Source organism: Vulpes lagopus, chromosome 4 (assembly GCF_018345385.1).
Source record: "Vulpes lagopus strain Blue_001 chromosome 4, ASM1834538v1, whole genome shotgun sequence".
Classification (NCBI taxonomy): domain Eukaryota; kingdom Metazoa; phylum Chordata; class Mammalia; order Carnivora; family Canidae; genus Vulpes; species Vulpes lagopus.
The window spans coordinates 113,264,813-113,287,006 of NC_054827.1; the positions used below are offsets into that span (position 1 = coordinate 113,264,813).

Here is a 22,194-nt window from a genome sequence, read left to right on the forward strand (position 1 = left end):
GAAAAGGGCAAATAAAGATCTGGGGAGGTTTAGAAGGTTAGAACCAAGGGACACCTGGGTGGCTCAGTGGTTGAGTCTGCCTTTGGCTCCGGTCATGATCCTGGGGTCCAGGATTGAGTCCCACATCAGGCTCCCCGCAGACAGCCTGCCTCTCCCTCTGCCTGTGTCAGCCTCTCTGTGTCTCTCATGAATGAATAAATAAAATATTTTTTTAAAAAGAACATTAGAACCAACAAAGCAAAAAAACAATCTATGAGGAAGCGGTAACAATCCAAAAATGGAGAGGAGGATGTAGGAACCGGATCGTGCTAGAAAATTTCAGGGAGCCCACAGGCCTGCACCCTGAGTCCCCGGGGCTCAGTCAGACAGCACCACAGAATTCAGGATGCTCACACCCATCGTGGCCCCTGACTGAATGGAGAACCGTGGGCGACGCAGCCCTGCGGCATCACGGGCTGTCCCAGGTGGAACCCGAACCCGCCAGCCCTCCGAGGACCTCTTTCTCAGGGCCCTGGCTGGGCTGCCTCCCTCCCTCAGCAACAAACACAACAGACAGTTTTGTGAAGAGCTTTTTAGTAGCTAAATATGGCACCATGTGTTCCAAGGGCAATATAAATTACAGTATGCAAAACACACTGAGTGGCTGAGGTAAAACACACTGTTCCCGCCTCACATCACCATGAGGGGAAACACACAGATACTTTTAAAAACATCTTGCTTATAAAAAAAAGTCCCCTACAAAGGCCTGAGAGGGGGCTCACTCGAGGCCCACTGCTAGCTCAGCCCCACCCGCCACCCGCGGCCCGCCCCCACTACTGGCCCAGAGCCTTGTCCAGGTTGTTCTTGATGGTGTCCAGGAAGTCGGAGGTGTTCAGGAAGTGCTCGTTCAGCTTCACGCTGCCGAGAGAACACCGTTTGCATGAGGAGCGGCTCCAGCCGGGCCCTCCCAGGGCAGAGCCTGAGCCTGGGCACCTGAGTGGCCACCCTCCCAGGTCAGAGGCTGCTGACAGCCCACCACCAAAGGGCCACAGTGAGTTCAGCAGGGGATGGCCAGGCTCGGGGCTGCTAGCCTCGGGGATAGGGACCTGTTTGAGCTCGGGCCCTTGGTGGCTAAGCTCACCCTAGAGGGGGCCTCTAAGAGGATCCTCTGGCTTCTTCCCATCCAACCCTGAGGTCCCTAAAGGTCAGGCCCACCCTCTGCCACAGGCCACGCACTTGCTGAGGCCATGGATACAGCCTGCCAGGTCCTTGGTCATGGCTCCACTCTCCACAGTCTGGACACACACTTTTTCCAGGGTCTGCGCAAACCTGCGGGGCAGGGGGTGGTGAAGGGCAGAGTGAGGCAGAGTGAGGCCCCAGTTTACAGCACCAGGACCCAGGATCTGCCCTGGATCAGCTCAGGCCCCCTCCCTCTCCACTCACCTGATGAGGTCCTGGTTCCCATCCAGCTTCCCCCGGTGCTCCAGGCCGCGTGTCCAGGCAAAGATGCTGGCAATGGGGTTCGTGCTGGTAGGCCGGCCCTGGGGGTGGGGGCCACAGGGGCATCAGAAACCAAACCAGCCGACAAGGGGGCACCTGGATGCAGCTGGCCACCCCTAGGCTGACAAACCAGACTCCATCCTCCCAGCCTTCAGCATCACTGGGTTCTGGGCCCCTGGGGTAGATGCGTGCGACCACAGTCCCTACACTCACCTTCTGGTGCTCCCGATAATGGCGGGTTACCGTTCCATGAGCAGCCTCAGCCTCGATGGTCTTCCCATCGGGGCATACCAGCACAGATGTCATCAGGCCAAGGGAGCCAAAGCCTGAAGAGGGGGAAGACCTTCCTTTCAGTGGAGTGTGAGCACCACTCCTCCAACCACTGGGTTGAGCCCACCTGCCCTCCTGCTTGTGAGGAGGAGCCTCTCAGCTCTGAGCTGCCTCTCTGCTCATGACCCCCGACTGTGCCTGGGAGGACAGTCACTGTTTTGGGCTTGACCACCCTTGTCGTGGGTCTGCAGAGCCTGGTACAGGGCACGGGGCTATTCACAGATGGCTACACATCAGCCTGTGAACATACATCTGTGTCCCCACTGCCAGGGCCCCAGACCCCAAGCATTCCACCCACCCAGTCTGGCTCATAATCAAACAGCTCATTCAAGCAGAAAGCCCGCCACCAGCTACTGCACAACGATCACTTTATCTGCTGCTCTTTTAGGCGACTTTTTGGCGATTTATGATTTATTCCCAAATTTTCCCAAATCCAGATGTCAACTTTTTCTATTGTCAAGGTCTCTTGGGCTTCAAAAGCACCCCACAGCACCAAAATAAGAACTGTTAAGTCCCAAGAATTAGAAAAAGTGAAAAACTTGTAAAAAAAAATTAGTCGTCTAAGGGGCGTCTGGGTGGCTCAGTCAGTGAAGCATCTGCCTCTGGCATAGGTCATGATCTCAGGGTCCTGGGATTGTGTCCTGAGTCAGGTTCCCAGACGAGCAGGGAGTCTGCATCTCCCTCTCCCTCTACTCATCCCCCCTCTCCCCACCCCACTTATATTCTCTCTCTCAAATAAAGAAATAAAATCTTAAGAAGAAAAGAAAATTAGTTGTCTAAAATGCCGGCAGCTGGGGCATGGGAAAGGGGTCCATGTTTACTAGACTCTCATACCCACCAATTCCTTATATACTTTAAGGTAATTATCATGTCTTTCTCTTGTCTGCTATGGCTTTTCATCCTTCCATCCTAGACAGGAATTGTTCTAGTAAGAGGATCTACTTACTGAAATAAAGCCAAAGGTTTTTGTTTTTATTTTTGCTTTTTTAAAGACTTATTTATTTATTTATTTATGAGAGAGAGAGAGAGAAGCAGAGACACAGGCAGAGGGAGAAGCAGGCTCCATGCAGGGAGCCTGACATGGGACTCGATCCCAGGACTCCAGGATCAGGCCCTGAGCCAAAGGCAGACATTCAACCGCTGAGCACCCAGGAGTCCCGAACCAAAGGTTTTCATAAAACATTAGGACACTGTATCTTTTCCTCACAACTTTCACTTGGAAAAAGTAGAGTTCACTTTCCTTCTCAGGAGCTAGTTCTTACAGCTACTTCTCTAATGGCCTCATCCATGCTTCCTGCTGTAATCCAATTTGTCTCATAGGATGCTCTAGGGCTTGGGGCTTTGCCACCTTCCCCACTATTCTCCTACAACCAACAGATCTATGGGCAAAATGAATTCTCTGTAATTCAAAAAGCACTCGGTTGTGCTCAATCCCATTTTTCTGCTAGAGCCAAATCTAGCCCAAACCTGGAGCCAGGGTGACTTGGCTCCTTCGTGGACAGCAGCAACCTCAAAACTGACACACCTCACCCTTTAGGACCTGAATTCCTATATTCTCCTTTCTCTGGAAAAGTAGCCTTAGTAATACACCAGTCCAAACCAAATTTGTGATCCTTCCTTCCTTCTATTCCAGGGAGCTCCTGCCCCCTGCTGTCCATGGGGAACGGGCACCTCTCAATGAGCTAGTGAGCCCCAGTCCTACTGCCTCACTAAAGAGGTTTTCTCTGAAAAGGGTCTGAAAATCGCCCAGCCAGATAAGATCAGCCAGATAAGATCAATCGACCCCCTGGGGAACAGCACTCCCAGCATACCCTGGGCCAGGATGTCCGACTGCACATCCCCATCGTAGTTCTTGCAGGCCCACACAAAGCCGCCTGAAGACTTGAGGACCTGAGCCACCATGTCGTCAATGAGCCGGTGCTCATACCAGATCTTATTCTTGTCAAAGTCGGTCTTGTAGTGCCTGGGAGCAAAAGGGCCTGATGTGGGCAGAGGGCAGGAAGCTAACAAGTTGGGGATCTCTCCCCGAGCTCAGAGCTGAGCTGAATACACTGGAACAGCAGCCACCCTGTAGGATGGGGATTGAGGGGATTGCTTAGTGTATTCCACAGAAAGGGTGTGGGATCCTTAGCAATAAAGGGAGAGGCTGTTACTTCTCAAAGATCTCTTGGAAGATGTCCTTGAAGCGCCCGTCATAGGCTTTCAGAATGGTGTTCTTCGTGCTCATGTACAGGGGCCACTTCTTTTGGATGGCATACTGGAAGCAGCTGTGCGCAAAACCCGAGATTGACTGTAGGGAGAGAGAGAGAGGCCCCTGGCATGGTACCCTTCCTGGTCCCCAGGGTCTGGGGCACTGCCCACCCTTCCTGGTCCCCAGGGTCAGGACCGGGGCCCCAGGAATGGCATCCTCTCCCTCCAGATATACGACCTGCTCTGACAGCCTGGGTGAACCCAGCCACCCTGGAGGGAGCATCCGCTGTGTCTGCTGGCCTAGTATCCCCCTCTCAACTTCTGGGAGGAAGGAGCCCCTGAATTTTGCCCCCCCTCTCCCCTGATTCTCCCAGCCCACCAACCCATCTCTATAGAGTTGACCGTGTGTCCCAGTGGAGCCTATCTGGGCCCTCCATGATTGGCTCAGAGATGGTCTCATGACCCAGGCCTGGCACTTTTGCTGGAACCATGAACAAAAAGGGCACTTTCCTGATAGGGAAACCAAGCTGGCCGGGGATAAGCCCGGAGCTACTGATGGCCACTTCCTCAGAACCCAAGAATGAAGCCAACCACAGAAGAAATGAAAACCAAGAGCTGGAGAAAGGGAAAAAAGAATGCTTATCCGGTTTGTTTAAGCCAAGCATCCTGACAACTAACTCAGCCCCAAAGGCATGTTGGGAGAATGAGAACAGGAAGTTGGAGAGCAGGGGCGTCTGGCTGAGCAGGGGTCTTAGAGCCCCACTCCATACCGGGCACACCGTGGGTCCCCCCTGAACGCATCTTGGAGGCATTGGCTCACAGGCCTCAGACCTTTCCAGGCCCTGGGCGCGGGAGGAGTCAGAGTCAGCAGTTCCAGGTGGCCCGAAGGGAGGCAGGGCCCAGCGAGGAGGGACTCGGGAGCCACAGCCTTACCTCGTCAGTGTTGTACATGCCCATCCCCACGCCGCCGCCGGGGAAGTTGTACACCTCCCACTCCTTAGCACCGCTGCCATCCTTTGGGGAGAAAATGATCTTGAACGTGCCAGCTCGGTCCACCACGAAGTCTGTGGCCTTGTACTACAGAGACGAGAGTGCAGCTCAGGCCAGGGGTCCAGTGAGGGTCCCAGGCCAGTGAGAGCCAACTCCCACCGTGGCCCACCTGGTCACCGTGGGCATGTCTGCCAATGGTGATGGGCTTGGTCCAGCCGGGGACGAGGCGTGGGATGTTTTTGCAGATGATGGGTTCCCGGAAGACAGTCCCCCCAAGGATGTTCCGGATGGTTCCATTGGGACTCTTCCACATCTTTTTCAACTTGAACTCTACAAGGACAGAGATGGAGCGGCCCCGCTGCAGCCCCCACCTTCCAACCAAAATGTGAACCCTAAGCAAGAACGCAGCCTGATGGGAGCCTGCAAATCATCCTGGGGAATGCCTAGAATATGAAGGAGTGGGCCATGGGATCAGATTCCTTGGCTGCAAGGTCCACCACCTCCAACTGTGAGTTTTATGCAAATGGCTTAACCTGAGCTATAAAATGAAAGTATTGATAAGATACCTAGCCTTTGGGTTGCTGTGAGGATTAAATGAACTCGTATGTAAAGTGGCTAGCACAGCACCCGGCACAGAAGTGCTCTATCAGCTGCCATTATTCCCACATCACGCTCGGTCTGACAGGACTCTGGCAGCACGCTACCGCGCGCTGCAGACCTTCTGTTCTTGCCACAGTACTGCCACGGACCTCTGGGTCCAGCCCACATCGCTAAGACTGTGACTCTCTATTTCCTTGTCCACAAAATAGGAATATATAAATCCCAGGGCTCAGGAGAAATAAGAACTGCAAAAAGAGCTTCACATTAAATGATTCCAATACCACCCGAAAGATGGGAGGAGCTCTGGAGCATTTGGAAATGTGCCTTGAATGCCTCCTTCTAGCTTCCTCACACTGTAGCAAGTAACAAGAGAGAAAGAGCTCTGCAAACCCCTAAACCACCCTTTCTCAAATTTTCCAAACCTGGCCCTTTTATCCACACGCTGGTGCCATTATTTCATGGAACCGTCAAAAGTGGTCCCCAGAACCAGGGACCAGCAGCCAGTCCAAGCCTGGTGAGGGCGGCTGAGACCTTTCCACAGCCACAGGGGCAAGGGGCAGAGCTGCAATGCCAAGACAATGACGAGACATGAGCAATGCTCCCCAGAGCCCCCTGAGGCTCTCGTAAACCTGCCTGCTAAACATCCAGGAGGCCAGAGGGGCAGGCTGCCAAAGCAGCTGTCCTTACTGTGCCGGCATCAGCATGAGCTTTCTCCTCACTGTCGCCAAAGACACCTACACTGGTCAGAGCCACATAGCACAGCAGAAAGCCGACGGGCCTGGGAACACCACCCCACCCAGCCTCATCTGCAAGAACCTCAAGGGCTCCCCTGCCTCCCAGGCAATCACAGGGAGACTGGGTTCGTGGCTCAGCCCCCACGGCCCTCGCCCACCCACCTCCGCCCCCTCACACCTTCCACTCGGGCCTCATCGGGGGTGATGGTGGCACATTTGACAGCCACACTGTACTTCTGGGTGGCCAACGCAGAGTCTATGGTGACCTGGTCGTTGGTCTGGTCACGGTTTGGAAGTCCCAGGTCGAAATACTTGAGCTGGACGTCCACGTGGGGTAGGATGAGCTAGAGACAGATGACCAGGACAAGGTATCAGCCCAGATGTCTGTGACCAAGGGGCATGCATGGGCCAAAGCAGAGGACACCCCCTTGGGGCAGGGATGACAGAAGGCCAGTGGAGCAAGGGGACAGCATGGCAGAGGGATGAGATCAGCCATTCCTCAGTGGGGCCAGGTGAGAGCTGTCAGGATGCCAGGGTTCTCGGGAGAGACCAGGCCACAGCCTCTGGAAGGGCTCTGCTCCCAGCATGGACGGCAGTGGCCCAACTCAGCTGAACCCCAACTCCAAGTATCTCTGTATTTCTCTGTACAGTGGGTTCCCTGTTCCTCCCCAATGGGAAGTAGCAATTCTCAACCTTCTTGTGAACACACACACAATATGGCTCTCCCAGGCAGATCCACACCACAGCAACTTTGGAAAAGCCAAGTAGCCATGCTGGAAGCCAACACCACGATGGCTCAGACACATACATCCCTGTCCGATGAGCACTGCAGCCATAATCTGGGTAGCAGCCCCGAACCCCAAGGATAGGTTAACTCTGTGCATGCTGCCCGGCACACCAGCCCCTGTCTCCTTCCAGAAAGCACATCAGAACATGGGGTATCAAAAGGCCACAATGCAAGGTAGGCCTTGAATGCACACACACTCTGTAAAACATGTGGGCTCTGGCACCAGCACAGGACACACTGCTGAGGACGGACCCCTACCCGATATTGTGAAAACCATGCATGGCCTGGACATGACAGCAAGGTGGATGGAAGGACAGCAACAGGGCTGCTGCCGCCCACCAGGGCAGCTGGTGACCCCTGGGACCTGACTCGGGGCACAGGGAGCTGTGCAGAGAGCTGCCCACTCTGGGAGGAACTACCTTCTCCTTGATGAACTGCCAGATGATCCTGGTCATCTCATCGCCGTCCATCTCCACCACCGGCTTTGCCACCTTAATCCTCTTGTCAGCATCTAGGACCGGGCACACGCAGTGCGTCACACCTCTGGGGAGGGCTGCGGTGGGGGGGCGGGGGATTGGCTCGCCCCACCAGCCAGACCTGCCCTTCACCCAGGAGGGAGCATTGTCAAGGGGCCCAGTTACCCACGTGCCCTCCCTCTCCCCCTCAGCAGGAGCAGCTCCTGGGCCACCTGGGGGACCTGGACCACCCCACTGAGGACGGCCAGCTAGGACCAGCCAGAGAGATGCCAGCCTGGCCAATCAGATCCTCTCCCCTGGAATCTGAAGGCAGAGAAGACCAACTCAGACAAAGAGCCAGCTGGGGCCACCCTGTCCAACAGCAAGTCAGGAAGCAGATGCCTACAAGCTGCTGCCACTCCGTCCCCAGGGCAGCCAGCAGCCCCTGTGGCCCAATCCCTGCAGCTCTATGAGCTATCCCACATCCTTTCTGTAACCTCCTCTCAAAGTCACCCAGTTACTAACCTTGTAACAGGAGCCGGACTAAAGCTAAGTGAGGACAGAAACTGTATTGGCACCTCCTGTGTGCCTGATGGCATACACACGCCCTTTACGTGATTCCTTTTAGGCCTCAAACTGCTCCCAAAACGGTATATGGTTATCTCCCCCTTTAAATGTGATACAACTGAGGCTCTCAGAGTTTCCCAGCTTACTGCCAAAGGTTACACTGCCTGAAGACAACACATCTTCCACCTTTCTCAATGGGAAGCATAGGCTTAGGACATCGGAATGGAACTCAGAACCCTGGATCCGAACTGGCTCAAGGTGGCCTGTCGCGCAGAGAAGCACTAAAGGTCTGGGGAGATGGTGGAGGACAAGAGGAACCAGGGGAGGCTCTCCAAGGAAAGTCTGACTCATGAGAAAAACCAACAGTCTGGGAAGTGAGATCCAAAGAAAACACAAGAAAATGGCTCATCCAATTAAATCAGTGCAGGCTACTTGGAGTAGACAGAGGTACCTGAGCGCCAGCATGTTCCTCTACCCACAGCCGGGAAGAAGCAGTGACTAAGTAGGGCGACCAGATCTGTGTCAAACCTACCACTGGGCTTCCATCACCAGAAGGCTCACTCACTGCTGAAACCCAGGCAAGAGGACAGCTGAGAGTGGGGCTCTGTCCCCAGTGGAGTCTCCTCAGCCCTCACTTAGGGCCCATTAACTTTTATGTTACACACAATCCTTATGAATATAGTTCGGGGTCTTCCACCTCACCAGAGATTAGAGCAAGTCCAAAGAGGGGACCAGGATGTACACTTAAATGGTCAGAAGAAGTGACCACTGCCAGGTAGACAGCAAGGGACAGAAGTCTATGAAAAGCAGGCCCTCAAACTAAAAAAAGCATTGCCAACTATGCACATTTAAAACAGAAGTGACCAAAACCCAACAACTCCAAACATATAACTGTCCCACAATACACACCACAACCATGACTCATGCTGGCATCCCCAACCCACAGAGAAAAAGGTGAATTATATGCAGCAAAATGACTCACTTTCCAAAGATGTGCACAGATTTTTTAATCTAAAAATAATCTCCCAAAGATATGCAAACAGATTTTTTTTTTAATCGAAAAAGATTTTTAGAGATTATTTAGGAAGAAAAATGAGACCCAGGGAGTGTGGCTTATGTCAGAAGTCAGGATAGATCCCAGGTTTCTAGCTCAAGCATAGCCTCTGGATACCCTCATGGGTCACATGTAGAGAAGCAGAAAGCAAACACACACTCCAAACATTCCATTCCCTAGAGAACAAGGTGGATGCAGCTGGCACTGCTCTACCACCCTTTCCAGGACACGAAGGGGCCTTTGGACCCAAGCTACAAAATTTCTTCACCTTTCCTGGCTGAAAGCTTGAGTGTAAAGGGCCTCGGGACCTCAGAAAGTCTACTGGGCTGTTGCAGAGCTAGCTTAGCTTTTAAGAGTGCTTCTCCTGAGTTAATGTAATGAGAGCTAATCAAGGTGTTATTTTAATTGTACTGAATCTGCCATAATCATAATCCCTAAGGAGAAGTCATCTGGGGCTAATCCTAAAGGTTTCAGCCTCACTTGGGTCTGCTCAATTTTTGGGCTTCCGACACCAGACACCTGTATGGGGAGCTCGATGTCAAGATCACAGCAGGCAGCCCTCCCTGCTGTGCCTGCAGGTGTCAAACCCTCAGAGAACACAGGCCCACTTATTTACAACCAGGTGCTAAGCACCTCTTCCTGAAACACTGAGAAAAACATAACAGTGCCTGGCCTCAAGGAGTGTGAGTAAGGGTAAATCTATGATGGAGAGAGACCAAGCAGCTGCTCTGTCATCAGAGTCAGGAGTACAGCCACCCTGAAGGAGCACTTCCCAGAGCTGGGGGCAACCATGGGAGCTAAAGCAGCATAGACTTGGGGCACTGGCTCACTCAGTCAGTATAGCATGCAACTCCAGATCTCAAGGTCATGAGTTCAAGCCCCACACTGGGCACGGAGCAGACTTAATAAAATAAAAATTATAAACAATTACAAAAATAAAGAAACCAAATATATTAATTGGTGACAAAGATTTTAAAAGCAGGTAATTTCAACAACAATAACAACAAATAGCCAGTTAATAAATGGCCCAAAGCTTGGCCCAAAGCTGTCTGGGCCAAGGACTTAAATGGATATTTCTTCAAAAATGACATGTAAATGGCCAATAAGCATATGAAAATCACCCCACAGCACTAATCACTAGGGAAATGCAAATCAAAACCACAATGAAATACCACCTCACACCCATTAGGATGGCTACTATCAAAAACAAAACAAAAAACCCAGAACAGAAAACAACAGGTGTTGGTGAGGATGTGGAGAAACTGGAACCCTTATATACAGCTGGTAAGAACGTACAATGTTGCAGCCACTATGGAAAACAGTATGAAGGTTCCTCAAAAAATTAAAGATAGAGGGCAGTCCAGGTGGCTCAGCGGTTTAGCGCCTGCCTTCAGTCCAGGGCGTGATCCTGGAAGACCCTGGATCAAATCCCACGTCAGGCTCCCTGCATGGAGCCTGCTTTTCCCTCTGCCTGTGTCTCTGCCTCTCTCTGTGTGTGTCTCTCGAGTAAATAAATAAAATCTTTAAGAAAAAAAAATTAAAGATAGAATTGCCATATTGTCCAGGGCACCTGGATGGCTCAGTCAGTTAAGCATTCAACTCTTGATTTTGGCTCAGATCATGATCTCAGGGTTGAGATGGGGCAGGGGTTCGGGCTCTGCTCTGGAGGGGGGACAGCCTGCTTGGGATTCTCTCTCTCTCTTTCCCTCTGCCCTTCCCCTATAAAAAAAGGGGGGGGGGAGAATTGCCACCTTGCCCAGCAATCCCACTTCTAGATATGTATCCAAAATAATTAAAAGCAGGGCTTTCCAACTAGGGCCCGGCAGAATGGCTCCCGCAAAGAAGGGTGGCGAGAAGAAGAAGGGCCGTTCTGCCATCAACGAGGTAGTGACCAGAGAATACACCATCAACATTCACAAACGTATCCATGGAGTGGGTTTCAAGAAGCGTGCCCCTCGGGCACTCAAAGAGATCCGGAAATTTGCCATGAAGGAGATGGGAACTCCAGATGTGCGCATTGACACCAGGCTCAACAAAGCTGTCTGGGCCAAAGGAATAAGGAATGTTCCATACCGTATCCGTGTGCAGTTGTCCAGAAAACGTAACGAGGATGAAGATTCACCAAACAAGCTCTACACGCTGGTTACCTACGTACCTGTCACCACTTTCAAAAATCTACAGACTGTTAATGTGGATGAGAACTAATCGCTGATTGTCAAATAAAGGTATAAAACTGAAAAAAATAACAATAATTAAAAGCAGGGTCTCAAAGAGATATGTGTACACTCATGTCCATAGCAGAATTATTCACACACTGGGACACCTGGGTGGCTCAGCGGTTGAGCATCTGCCTTCGGCTCAGGTCACGATCTTGGAGTTTCAGGATCAAGTCCCAAATCGGGTCCCTGTGGGGAGCCTGTTTCTTCCTCTGCCTATGTCTCTGCCTCTCTCTGTGTCTCTCATGAGTAAATAAATAAAATAAAATAAAAAAAGAATTATTCACATAGCCAAGAGGTGGGAGCAACTCAAATATCTACCAAGGAACAAATGGATGAACGAAATGTGGTATGAGCCTTCGAGAGGACACTGGAAACTAATCCAGGAAGGTTAAGAAAAACGTCCCTACAAAAGATTAAATGATGTTCATAATTCCAAGTTTCTCCAAGACTGGGCTCCCCACCACCCAAATGTGAATGTACTTGCTTGGAAAATAAAAAAGGAAGTGCTGCCACCGTCAGTGACAGCAATGGATCCAGACCTACCTCCATATCTCTTGCTGCTCAAGTTCTTTTGTTTCAAATCCCATAAGGCCAGTTTCCCCTCGGATGGCCAGTGGAGTTATGATGTGGTAGATGTGGTATACTTACATAGACAGCATTTCCACATTTCCCAAACACTCTCAACCCATTTCTGGGAGGTAACTCTTTTTTTTTTCCCCCTTTTTAAGACTTTATTCATTTATTCATGAGAGACACACAGAAAGCGGCAGAATTATAGGCAGAGGGAGAAGCAGGTTCCCTGCGGGGAGCCCAATGCAGGACTCATCCCATCCCAGGACCCCGGGATCACGACCTGAGCCAAAGGCAGATGCTCAACCAGAGACACCCAGGTGCCTCTAGTAGGTTACTCTTATAATAAATTAGAAGCACTAATAACTATGCAAGAAATTAATAACCATATACTGCCTAAGCTTCTTACAATCCCTGTACCTTACTCAGAAGGTCAATTAAATTTTAAACTCTTTTTTTTTTAAATGGGTATCTCAAGAATGGAATATTCAGCCCTAAAAATTAAGAGAATGCTGACATAAGCTGCAACAGGGATAAACCTGCAGGACAGGGGATCCCTGGGTGGCTCAGTGGTTTAGTGCCTGCCTTTGGCCCAGGGCGCGATCCTGGAGTCCAGGGATCGAGTCCCATGTCGGGCTCCCCGGCATGGAGCCTGCTTCTCCCTCCTCCTGTGTCTCTACCTCTCTCTCTCTTTCTCTCTCTATCATAAATAAATAAATAAATCTTTAAAGAAAAAAAAAACCTGCAGGACATTAGGAGTACTGAAATAAGCTAGTCACAAAAAGAAAAATACTGCCTGCTTCTACTTACAAGACGTACCTAGAGGAGTCAAATTCATAGAAACAGAAAGTAGAACGGTTGGTTGGTCGTTGCCAGGAGCTGGGGGAGGAGGGTGTGGGGAACTGTTGTTTAATGGGCACAGAGTTTCGGTTTTGCAAGACGATAAATCTCTGGGGATTGGTCGTTCGACAACGTGAAAGTATTAATGCTACTGAACTTCATACTTAAAAATGGCTAACATGGAAATTTTTGTTATGCAGTTTTGCCACGATGCAAAACAAGAAAAATTTTTAGTTTATTTATTTATTTTTTTAAAAGATTATTTATTTATTTATTTATTTATTTATTTATTTATTTATTTATTGAGACACACAGAGAGAGAGAGGCAGAGACACAGGCAGAGGGAGAAGCAGGGAGAAGCAGGCTCCATGCAACAAGCCTGATGTGGGACTCCATCCCAGGTCTCCAGGATCACACCCTGGGCTGCAGGCGGCGCTAAACCGATGAGCCACTGGGGCTGCCCAATTTTTAGTTTTTAAAAATCTAAACCAGTGGGGAAAAACACACAAAAACAAAACAAAAAAGAAACACACACACACACACACAACAACAACAACCCAGAGGAGATTTTACGTAAAAATACAGTCTCTTCTTTGAAGAGTGAGTTGCTTCTACCACACTGAGATGGTGCTCACTCATGGCAAGGATGGGCGGCACTAGAGACAGCTTCTTGATTCCAGGCCTATCCTGTACCCTCCAGAGGACATAAGCCCCAAGGCATCAGAGTAGGAGATGTTGTGTGTTCAGCCAATATGGTAGGGACGCCCCCATCGTCTGCCCCTCTCTGGGTGACAAGTGATGACAAGCAATCTGAAATCCAAGGAACAGAGCACGGACCTCCCTGAAAGCTTTGAAGGAATAGCCACCATATTAAATCTTTGGAAGACACATTGCACACTGTCCTGGCCAGAGTGTGGGATGGAATCACACCAGTCACAGTAGGCCAACTCTCCTCACCATCTGGTCTCCTAGCACCCAACACCAAGGAAGGATTTTAAAACCTGTCCCCAGTTTCAGGATCCGCCTGCTGCTCCAAACCCAAGGCTAAAGATCCCTCCCAAGAAAGCTACCACCCCCAAGGCTAAGTACTTTACCACGTTCTCACTCAGGCTGCTCTCAGCTACCATAACTGAGCAGCATGTGGGGGGAAGCCCCCAATTCCTGGGAGCTCAAGAAGGCAGGGCAGCAATTCTGCAAGAGGCTCTAGCATTTTCCTTGGTGTCAACCTCCACTCCTCCACTTCCTTACAGCCACATCTACACCATCAAAAAATCTTAATGGCTCTTCCTTCAAAACACATCCAGAGTCCAACCACTTCTCACCACCCCCAGCGCAACCAGCCAGGTGCAGGCCACCCTCTTTTGCCAGATTATGACTCCAAGCCTCCTACCAAAACTCTGAAGCCAGAGTGTACCTGTTAAATCTAAATCAGGCCAAGACACTCTTCTCAAACCCTCCAAAGCGCCCCCTTTTCACTCAGAGTAAAGGTCAAAGTCCTCAAAAATGCATGCCCCCCCCACCTCCCAACCAGCCGACCAGATCTGTTACTGCCCTCCTCCCCACCCCACCCCCACTCCCCACCCTACTCCGTGCCAGCCTCAGGCACTCCCTCCCCCTCTGCTTCCCTACAAGCAAAAGTGCACTTCTCCACCAGGCCTTGGCACCTGATAACCAAATGACCTGTTTCCTTATTCCATTAGCCCTTCATTCAAGGTCTTTTCTGGCGGCCCCATAAAAACTTCCACACACACCTTCCTGACCAATTTGTTCCCCTTAGTTCGTGTTCTCTCACACACCATACTACCCAATTTCTACCTTGTTTTACTGACTGTCCCCACATTAGAATTTAGGCTGCAAAGGAGCAGAAATCTTTGCCTCTTATTTCTGGCTCTGTCCCCAGCACCTTGCACAGAGGCTGGCACACAGTAGAGCACCATAGTTGTTGAAGTCACAAATGAATGCCAAGTCAGTCAGTTTGGTCTAGAGTAAGCTGCTACCCTGTCCTCACCTCCTATTGGGATGCAATGTGCCCCCTCCCCTCCTACCTTCTGGGAATGCCACACAGAGACCAGTGAACTCTCCCCATCAGATTTCACCAGACCAACACAAATGTACATGGGTGGCATGTCTGCCAGGCAATGGGCAAACTGCCCTGGAAAAACTCACAACTTATACTGTGTTAATATGTGCAATCCACTGACATTTTAAACATGCATTTACCTTCATGTAAACTCCAGGGTAGGTCACAGAGCATGGCTTCCAGTAACCAGAGGGCAGTGTCCAGCACCTCACACCAGGAATGCAACCAGCACAAGAGGCTCCAACCTCACATGGAGGACTTGAGGGCCCCAGGCTTTCTCCAAACCTGGTGGACCTAAACATGACCACCCAAAACACCTCTGGTGGGGCAGCAGTGGTCTTATCTGATGTGGTCAAAACAAGCGGAGAACACATAATCACCACCCCACAGGTAGGTCTGCAGAACGCTGATCAATCATTAAATAATCTGCCCTAGAATCTAAGAGTGCAGGCAAGTCACTAAGGTCTGAAAAGTTAAGAGGGAGGGTAAGAAAAATCAAGAAGTTCCTAGGTGAGGAACAGAGCTAAGGAGGGCCAGCCAAGATAATTCTCCCAGGGAGTGCCTGAGCAGAGCCCACCCTCACTTTCCCAAAGTCCAGTTTATCAGAACCACCACCAGCAGTCGCTGGAGGCCAGGGAATTGCAAAACTAGAGACGTGGGAATTACCAAGCAGCAAAGACACAGGAGTGTTTTAGCCAAAAAAAATATATTCTTTCTGGTCATCAAGGGGAATGCCAAATATTCTCTCCAGCAGCGTTGCCAGGTAACAAGCTAGCAGAGGCCACAGTTGTAATCTCTTGTCTAACTCAATCAAATACTATGTATTCACCCCATTAATAACCAACCCACCACTTGGGGATTTCTAGAAGGACCTACAACTAAAAACTTTCTTTTTCTTTATCATCGATGCAGGAGAGAAAAAGGGGGAACTGGACAGTGTAACTCTAATTATTTTGCTAAAGGTGGTGCCATATGGGAAACTGTTCTGGGGCCTGTGGGCACTTGGAATCTTGGAGTTGCAGGGTTGGCCACTTAAGAGACACATCCCAAAAGTACAAAAGCAGAAATGTCCCTTTCTCCTTGGCAGGGGAGGTGGGGGTGGGGGCCCAAGCTCTGTGCTCCCCACCCCCCACTCCTCCCCAATTCCGGTCAGCTGCTCCCACACTCGTTAAAGATTACCTACCCTACCAGTAATGCCAGGCTGCCTGGGCCCCCCTCCCTCTTCCTCACTGCCCAGGCTCACTCCAAGGGGCCCCAGGCCAGGTCAGGAAAGAGGTTTCCGTGGCAACAGGCAAGAGGTAGGGCCAAGGGGGGTACACTCTCCCGGCCTTTTGTAGCTGGCAATGGAGAGCCACGGGGAAGGCGATGCCCACATGCCACAGGGGGCAGCAGGCATTGGTAATGGAGATTCAGGCTAAATCCTGCTTATTCTCACCTGACTACTGGCTTCTTTCCTAAGCAGGGTGCTGAGGGTACCACAGAAGCACTCAGGCACTATTCAGGAGAGAGGCACCGTGGTGTGGCTGCCCAGGGCCCAGTCTCCCAGGCGCGAGAGTGGGGCGGGCCGAAGAGCAGCGCAGGAGCCGGCTGGCGAGAAAAGGCAGCTCAGGCCAAGGAGAGGACCCGGGATGGAGACTTAAGTGACGGGCCGGGGGGGGGGGGGGGGGGGGTCGGGGGGGGTCCAAACAAAAGGGAAAATAAGAAGGACGCTCCTCCAGCTGTCGCGTAAAAGGCTCCTAAAATAGCCGACGAGGGCCTGACAGCGAGGAGGAATTACAGAGCGCCGGGCTGCAAAGGAAGGGGAAGTGGATGCCTCCTCCCCGCCTTTGTCTGAGCCGAGACCGCGCCGCGACCCTCCCTCTCACGGGAACACCCGGCCCGGGGCTCCCGCCCCCTCTTCGCTGGCCGGCCCCCCTCCCAGGGCAGGCGGGAGGCCCTCCGGGCCCGGACGCCCCCAGCACCCCCTACAGGAGTATCTGGGGGCGCGGAGCAGCCCAGAACCCCGCCCGCGCAGGGCCGCAGAGCCCGCCGCGCCAGGGCCACCAGTTGCCACCGTCCTTCAAGTCCCCACCCGTGCGCCTGGCGCGGCCGGAAACCCCGGGGTCGGGGAGCGCGTCCCCGTCCCCCCGCTCTCTGCGCGCCAACCCCGCCGTCCCCGGCCCGGCGACGGTCCCGAGCCGCGCTCCCCGGTCCCCGCCCGGGAGGCCGCCACGTCGCGGCGCGCGCGCCCGGATCCTCCTCGTGGCACTCACAGTGGCGCCGCGGCTGCTCCTGCAAGCTGGGACCTGTGGGCGCCGCGGCGGCCCAGGCCGGGCCGGAGCCGGAGGCTCTGCACAGAGAACGTACGACCCGCAGGTAGGCAGCCATCCCGCCGCCGCAGGCCAGCCCCCCGCGCGCCACAGGCAAGACGGCGCCGGCGCTGCTCCCGGCCGCCAGGCTGCGTGCGGCGGAGGCCAGCCCGGCGCCCGGGCGGGGGCGGGGCGGGGCGGGGCGGGGCGGGGCTGCCGGGGGCCGCCCCCCGATTGGGCCTCGCCCGGAAGGAGGCGGGCCGGGACCCGGACTCCTCTAGCGGCGCCGCAGCCGCGGGCCCGCCCCCGCGCCCGGGGCGCGCGCCTCCATTGGCGCGCACGGCCTGCGGCGGGAGGCCTCGCGACGCCCCCACTGCCCCGGACGGGCTGGCGCGGGCGGGAGCTGGGCGCTGGCGGCAGCCGTCGGCGGCCTGAACCCCTCTCTCCGGGATGCCCTATTGAAACCGAGGTGTCAAACCCCAAAGTGAGCAGACCCCCGCGCCCTCCGCGTTGGCTGGATTGAAACTCCTTCGCGTTGACCGAGCGCGGGTTCCGTGTTCTTGGACTGAGAGCACGTCAGCTCTCCTCAGGTTCGCGCTCAGATGCTCCTGTCCCCTGAGTTGTGTAGACTGACCCGGGTCAAGAGCTGACATCTCTTCTCCTCTGCTTCTCGCCCGAAATTCTAGCCGCTACTCCTCGAAGTCATTCAGCCTAGCCAGAGTCTGTGTTCTCCCGTCCGCAATGGGGATTGTAATGGTAACAGGGCTGCCAGGAGAGGTGGGTGACATAACGTAAGTAAGAGGCTTGCGGCACACCCCGCGCTGGACGGTTGTAGTTGATGCTTATCACGATCCAGATGAGTCCTCAAGCGGCCTGCACCGAGTGAGCTCGGGATCCACCCTGGCAAACAGTTCACCATTGCCTGTTTCCATGTGCAACACAATACTGATTGGTTCTGTCATAAGCAGCCAAAGCCTCTTGAAATGAGACACCAGCTGGGGCTGGGTTTTATTTAGAAAAATCTGACCCTAACCCCCACTTTCCTGGTCACACCAACTCACTCTAAATACTAGCAACCTCTTTTTGCCCTGTGTCCCCAGCTCTCCCCTTGGTTGCCTCACAGTCAACATTGCCAGATGGGGCTGGGCCAGGAAACTGACCTTGAATTATTGACTTCAGTGCTTCCTTCTCCCTGTCCCAACCAGGCAGAGCTACTGCTTTGGTTTGGAGATCCCCCACACCCCCACAAAGTCTAAGGTCTCAGTCAAGGCCAGCATGATCCCACATGATGCCTTTCACTCTGTTCCCAGTCTTGTTCAAAACAGTTAAAGACCTTGGAAGCCCCTGATATTTGGCTTTATGCCATCCTGGTATTATCAAGCACCTGGGCCCAGTGACCCTACCTCTCAACTAGGAGAATGGACCCCCTGAGGATCCTTATAGCCCACACAATGAGATTCAGTTATGTATGTCAGCTACCCATACTACCACTTCTGAAATGACCATGAAGAAATTGCTGTCCACTCCAGGGGCTCATCTCTTCCTCTGCATGGTAGACTAGTGTGTCAGACCCCCTAGTGAGAGGCAGCCCTGAAGCCTCAGTGTGTTTCAGAGTCCAGCCTTCACCCGCAGAGAGGGATCAGGATGGGGGCATATGTATCCTTTGCAAACACAGCAGTAGCCCAGGGCAGTTGAGGCAAAGTCTTCAGATTTCTTTTTTTAAAGATTGATTTATTTATTTATTTATTTATTTATTATAGACAAAGAGAGAGAGAGGCAGAGACACAGGAGGAGGGAGAAGCAGGCTCCATGCCCGGAGCCTGACGCAGGACTCGATCCCAGGACTCCAGGATCACGCCCTGGGCCAAAGGCAGGCGCTAAACCGCTGAGCCACCCAGGGATCCCCAAAGTCTTTAGATTAAACTGTCTCTCACTCCCTGCCTCCCAGGGCTCCAGTTCCATGCCAGCCTTCCCCATACAGGCCTATCTGGGAAGACAGCTGTTATCAGCTCCATTTGCTCAGAGAGGTTAGGACACTTACTCAGTCACACAGCTGGGAAAGTAGAACTCAAGTTCATACCCATATACCTGGCTCACAGTCTATTGCTCTTTTAAGAAGAAAGAAGATCACAGAGTCTCTATTTATTGCACTTGTTTGGAATTCCTGATGGTAGTAACTACTGGCCCTGAAAGTCACTTCATAGAAAGATGGTGCTTAGGGCACCTGGGTGGCTGTCAGTTAGGCACCTGCCTTCAGCTCAGATCATGATTCCAGGGTCCTGGGATTGAGCCCCGCATCGGCCTCCTTGCTCTTCAACTCAAGTCATGATCAAGGAAGGGTCCTGGGATCCTGGGTCAAACCTTGCATCAGGCTCCCTGCTAGATGGGGAGCCTGCTTCTGCCTCTGCTTGGCTTATACTCTCTTTCTCTCTCTCTCAAATAAAAATATAAATAAAATCTAAAAAAAGAAAGAAAGAAGAGGTGTTTAAAGGAAAAATGCAAAAAAAGAATAAATAAAGGAAAAATGCTGAAATCCTCCAGTTGGAGTCAGCAGAATTGGAAACTCCCACCCTTCCATATTTTTAATTAAACCACAATTAGTTACTGAGACTAGGTCATATACAAATTCCCTGTGGAGGCACCAAACTCAGTCTCTACCTTTTGGAGCCAGATATCTGTGCAATCACCACAAACCAGGCACAAGAAGAAAGTGTCCCAAGAGGAGCTTGGGTGACAACAAGGCACCTGTCAAAGACAAAATTACTTCTGATGGGGGAGACCCTGGTTCATTTAGGGCAGGAAGTCCAACAGGCTGGCTCTTAAGGATATTTATGATGAGACCCTGGTTCATTTAGGGAAGGAAGCCCAACAGGCTGGCTCTTAAGGATTTTTGTGATCTGGAAAGAGGTTGGACAGGCATTCTGGGACAGGTAAGGGATTGTACTTCACCCAGGTGGACACTCCAGGGCATCAGCTGAGTGGTGTGTTTGTTGGCAGGGGAGGGGGTAACATCTGGCAACAGCAGTGAGACGATGTTGGGGAGTACACGATCAGACCTGACAGGGAAAGGTAAGAGTCCTCGAACCACGGCCAGGCCTCACACAAGGTCCTGGTAGGACCTTCAAGACTCTGGAGACAGTGTAGAGATGGAATCAACAGGAATTGCCGCTGGTTGGACTTGGGCAGGAGGAGGAGTCGGAGTGACTCAGACTTCCATCCCTGGGGCTAGAAGAATAGCAATGCCATTATTAGAAATCAGAAAAGAAGAGAAGAAGGCAGAGAATGTGTGTGTTGCAGGAGGGGGGCTGTTGATAGCAGAGCTATTTATGGTCATTTCTAAAGTGATTTCTCTGCCAGCAGTCTGTTCCCTCCCCTTCCCAATCACCTGACCACTGCTGCCATCACAGCCATCCTGAAGCACCGCCCTGAGCAGTCACTCCCAGCTGGCTATTAGCTCTCCACACCTGATACAGTCGAGTCTTGTAAGCTTGTAACACTTCCTGGCCTTCACCTCCCTCACCATCCATCCGGCTTTTCTACTATTTATTCTCCCCAAGAACTCTGAATTTAGCAATTCCCCTAAGTAATCCCTGACTCTGAGCCTTTGCATGGCCCCTTCCTTCCATCAAGTGGACTCTTCCCACTGCCCATGCCCAAGCCCACCTTCTCAAGCCCACACCAGGGCTGAGGGGCACATTTCATTTATACCTAAATCATCATGCAAGGCAAACAGCTCCCCAGGCCCCCATCCCAATAAATAAATATCATATAAACTACACTGATTTTAACTTTATATATTTTTTTAAAAAGTATGGACAATAACAGGCAAGGTCCAGAAATGAATTTGGAGGATTTTAGAATACTATATAACTTTATGAAATTTTCTCTCAGGTTGCTTAAGGGTTTTCTGCATTTTTTAAAGATCTTATTTATTTATTTATTCATGAGAGACACAGAGAGGCAGAGACATAGGCAGAGGGAGAAGACTCCTCACAAGGAGCCCGATGCAGGACTCGAAACCAGGACCCTGGGATCACACCCTGAGCTGAAGGCAGATGCTCAATCGCTGAGCCACCCAGATGTCCCGTCTTGTACTTGTTTCTTCTGAAATATGCCTGATGGGCAGTTGTGATTTAACCTCTTCTAAATGATACTAAGAGCTTCATTAATATATGCTTTTACTAGTAGTACTGTTACTACAAAAAAAAAAAAAGAATGAGGTAGATCTGGGGTGCTTGAGTGGCTCAGTTGGTTAAGTGGAGCCTTGAGGCAGGGAGCCTGCTTCTCCCTCTTCTGCTTCTCCCTCTCCGTTTGCCTGCTGCTCCCCCTGCTTGTGCTCTCTCTTTCTGTCAAATAAATAAATACAATCTTAAAAAAAAAAAAAAGAATAAGGCAGATCTGTATTTGCTGATGCAGAAAAATGTAATGTGATACATTAAGTGAAAATAGAAAGTTGCAGAGAAATATCCCATCATCATATACATACATATATATGAAAAATACATATATGTGAAAAATTGAAGGCACATAAGCCAGAGAGAGCATGGGGAGGTGGGGGAGGAGGGAAGTCTCTCAATCTCTACTGTATACAATTCATCTATTACTTTTATAACCAGAGAAAGCACAACAAGATGTAGATTTTTTTTTTATTTTTTAAAACAAATCACCGCCATAACTTAGGTGCTGTGCAGTGTCTCATTTCCCAGAACAACTCACTCCGGAGGCTTCCTTCACATGGAGGCTTTTCACCCTGCAAGTGAAGGGTTAACAGGGGACGGGACTGGGGATAGGGAAAAGGAAATGAGGTCTGGAAAGCAGAGTGAGGGGCCTCGAGGGCAATCCTAGCTGCCTGGTGGCTGGCCACGCCTAGGGGCTGGAAGCAGCCAACCCCGCCCGCTGCCTTGGGGCCCAGGGCACTGTTCCTACGGGTTTGGGAGGACCAATGATAAGAACTTTTTTTTTTAAATTTATTCATGAGAGACACAGAGAGAGGCAGAGACATAGGCAAAGG

General features: G+C 51.6%; 2 protein-coding genes across 4 annotated transcripts; one reads left to right on the forward strand and one right to left on the reverse strand.

The window, feature by feature from the left end:
• Window positions 1-556: 556 nt before the first annotated feature.
• IDH2 (isocitrate dehydrogenase (NADP(+)) 2) lies at window positions 557-17,349 on the reverse strand. Of its 3 annotated transcripts, XM_041753430.1 has the most exons (12): window positions 17,148-17,279; window positions 16,331-16,482; window positions 7,530-7,621; window positions 6,502-6,667; window positions 5,159-5,319; window positions 4,933-5,076; window positions 3,963-4,099; window positions 3,621-3,772; window positions 1,693-1,805; window positions 1,423-1,520; window positions 1,216-1,308; window positions 557-897 (listed from the first exon to the last, which is right to left on the reverse strand). In XM_041753430.1, exons 3-12 carry the CDS (start codon window positions 7,578-7,580, stop codon window positions 813-815), a joined length of 1,200 nt encoding a protein of 399 aa, XP_041609364.1. In that variant the 5' UTR covers window positions 7,581-7,621; window positions 16,331-16,482; window positions 17,148-17,279; the 3' UTR covers window positions 557-812. The 3 variants fall into 3 exon arrangements, with proteins under 3 accessions (XP_041609364.1, XP_041609362.1, XP_041609365.1); XM_041753428.1 differs by lacking the exon at window positions 16,331-16,482 and having other exon boundaries at window positions 17,148-17,349; XM_041753431.1 differs by lacking the exons at window positions 6,502-6,667; window positions 7,530-7,621; window positions 16,331-16,482 and having other exon boundaries at window positions 17,148-17,270.
• LOC121489944 (60S ribosomal protein L31-like) lies at window positions 10,974-11,409 on the forward strand. Its single transcript, XM_041753432.1, has one exon. It carries the CDS (start codon window positions 11,014-11,016, stop codon window positions 11,389-11,391), a length of 378 nt encoding a protein of 125 aa, XP_041609366.1. The 5' UTR covers window positions 10,974-11,013; the 3' UTR covers window positions 11,392-11,409.
• Window positions 17,350-22,194: the final 4,845 nt, after the last annotated feature.

Bases quoted from the DNA above. Each gene is read 5' to 3' on its own strand.
- IDH2 (XM_041753428.1), bottom strand. From the start codon at position 17,262: ATGGCTGCCTACCTGCGGGTCGTACGTTCTCTGTGCAGAGCCTCCGGC. The intron at 4,100-4,932 runs GTAAGGCTGTGG...CTCTCCCTACAG, and splicing joins GCATGTACAACACTGACGAG to TCAATCTCGGGTTTTGCGCA. The intron at 1,806-3,620 runs GTATGCTGGGAG...CCCCCTCTTCAG, and splicing joins GTCGGACATCCTGGCCCAGG to GCTTTGGCTCCCTTGGCCTG.
- LOC121489944 (XM_041753432.1), top strand. From the start codon at position 11,014: ATGGCTCCCGCAAAGAAGGGTGGCGAGAAGAAGAAGGGCCGTTCTGCC.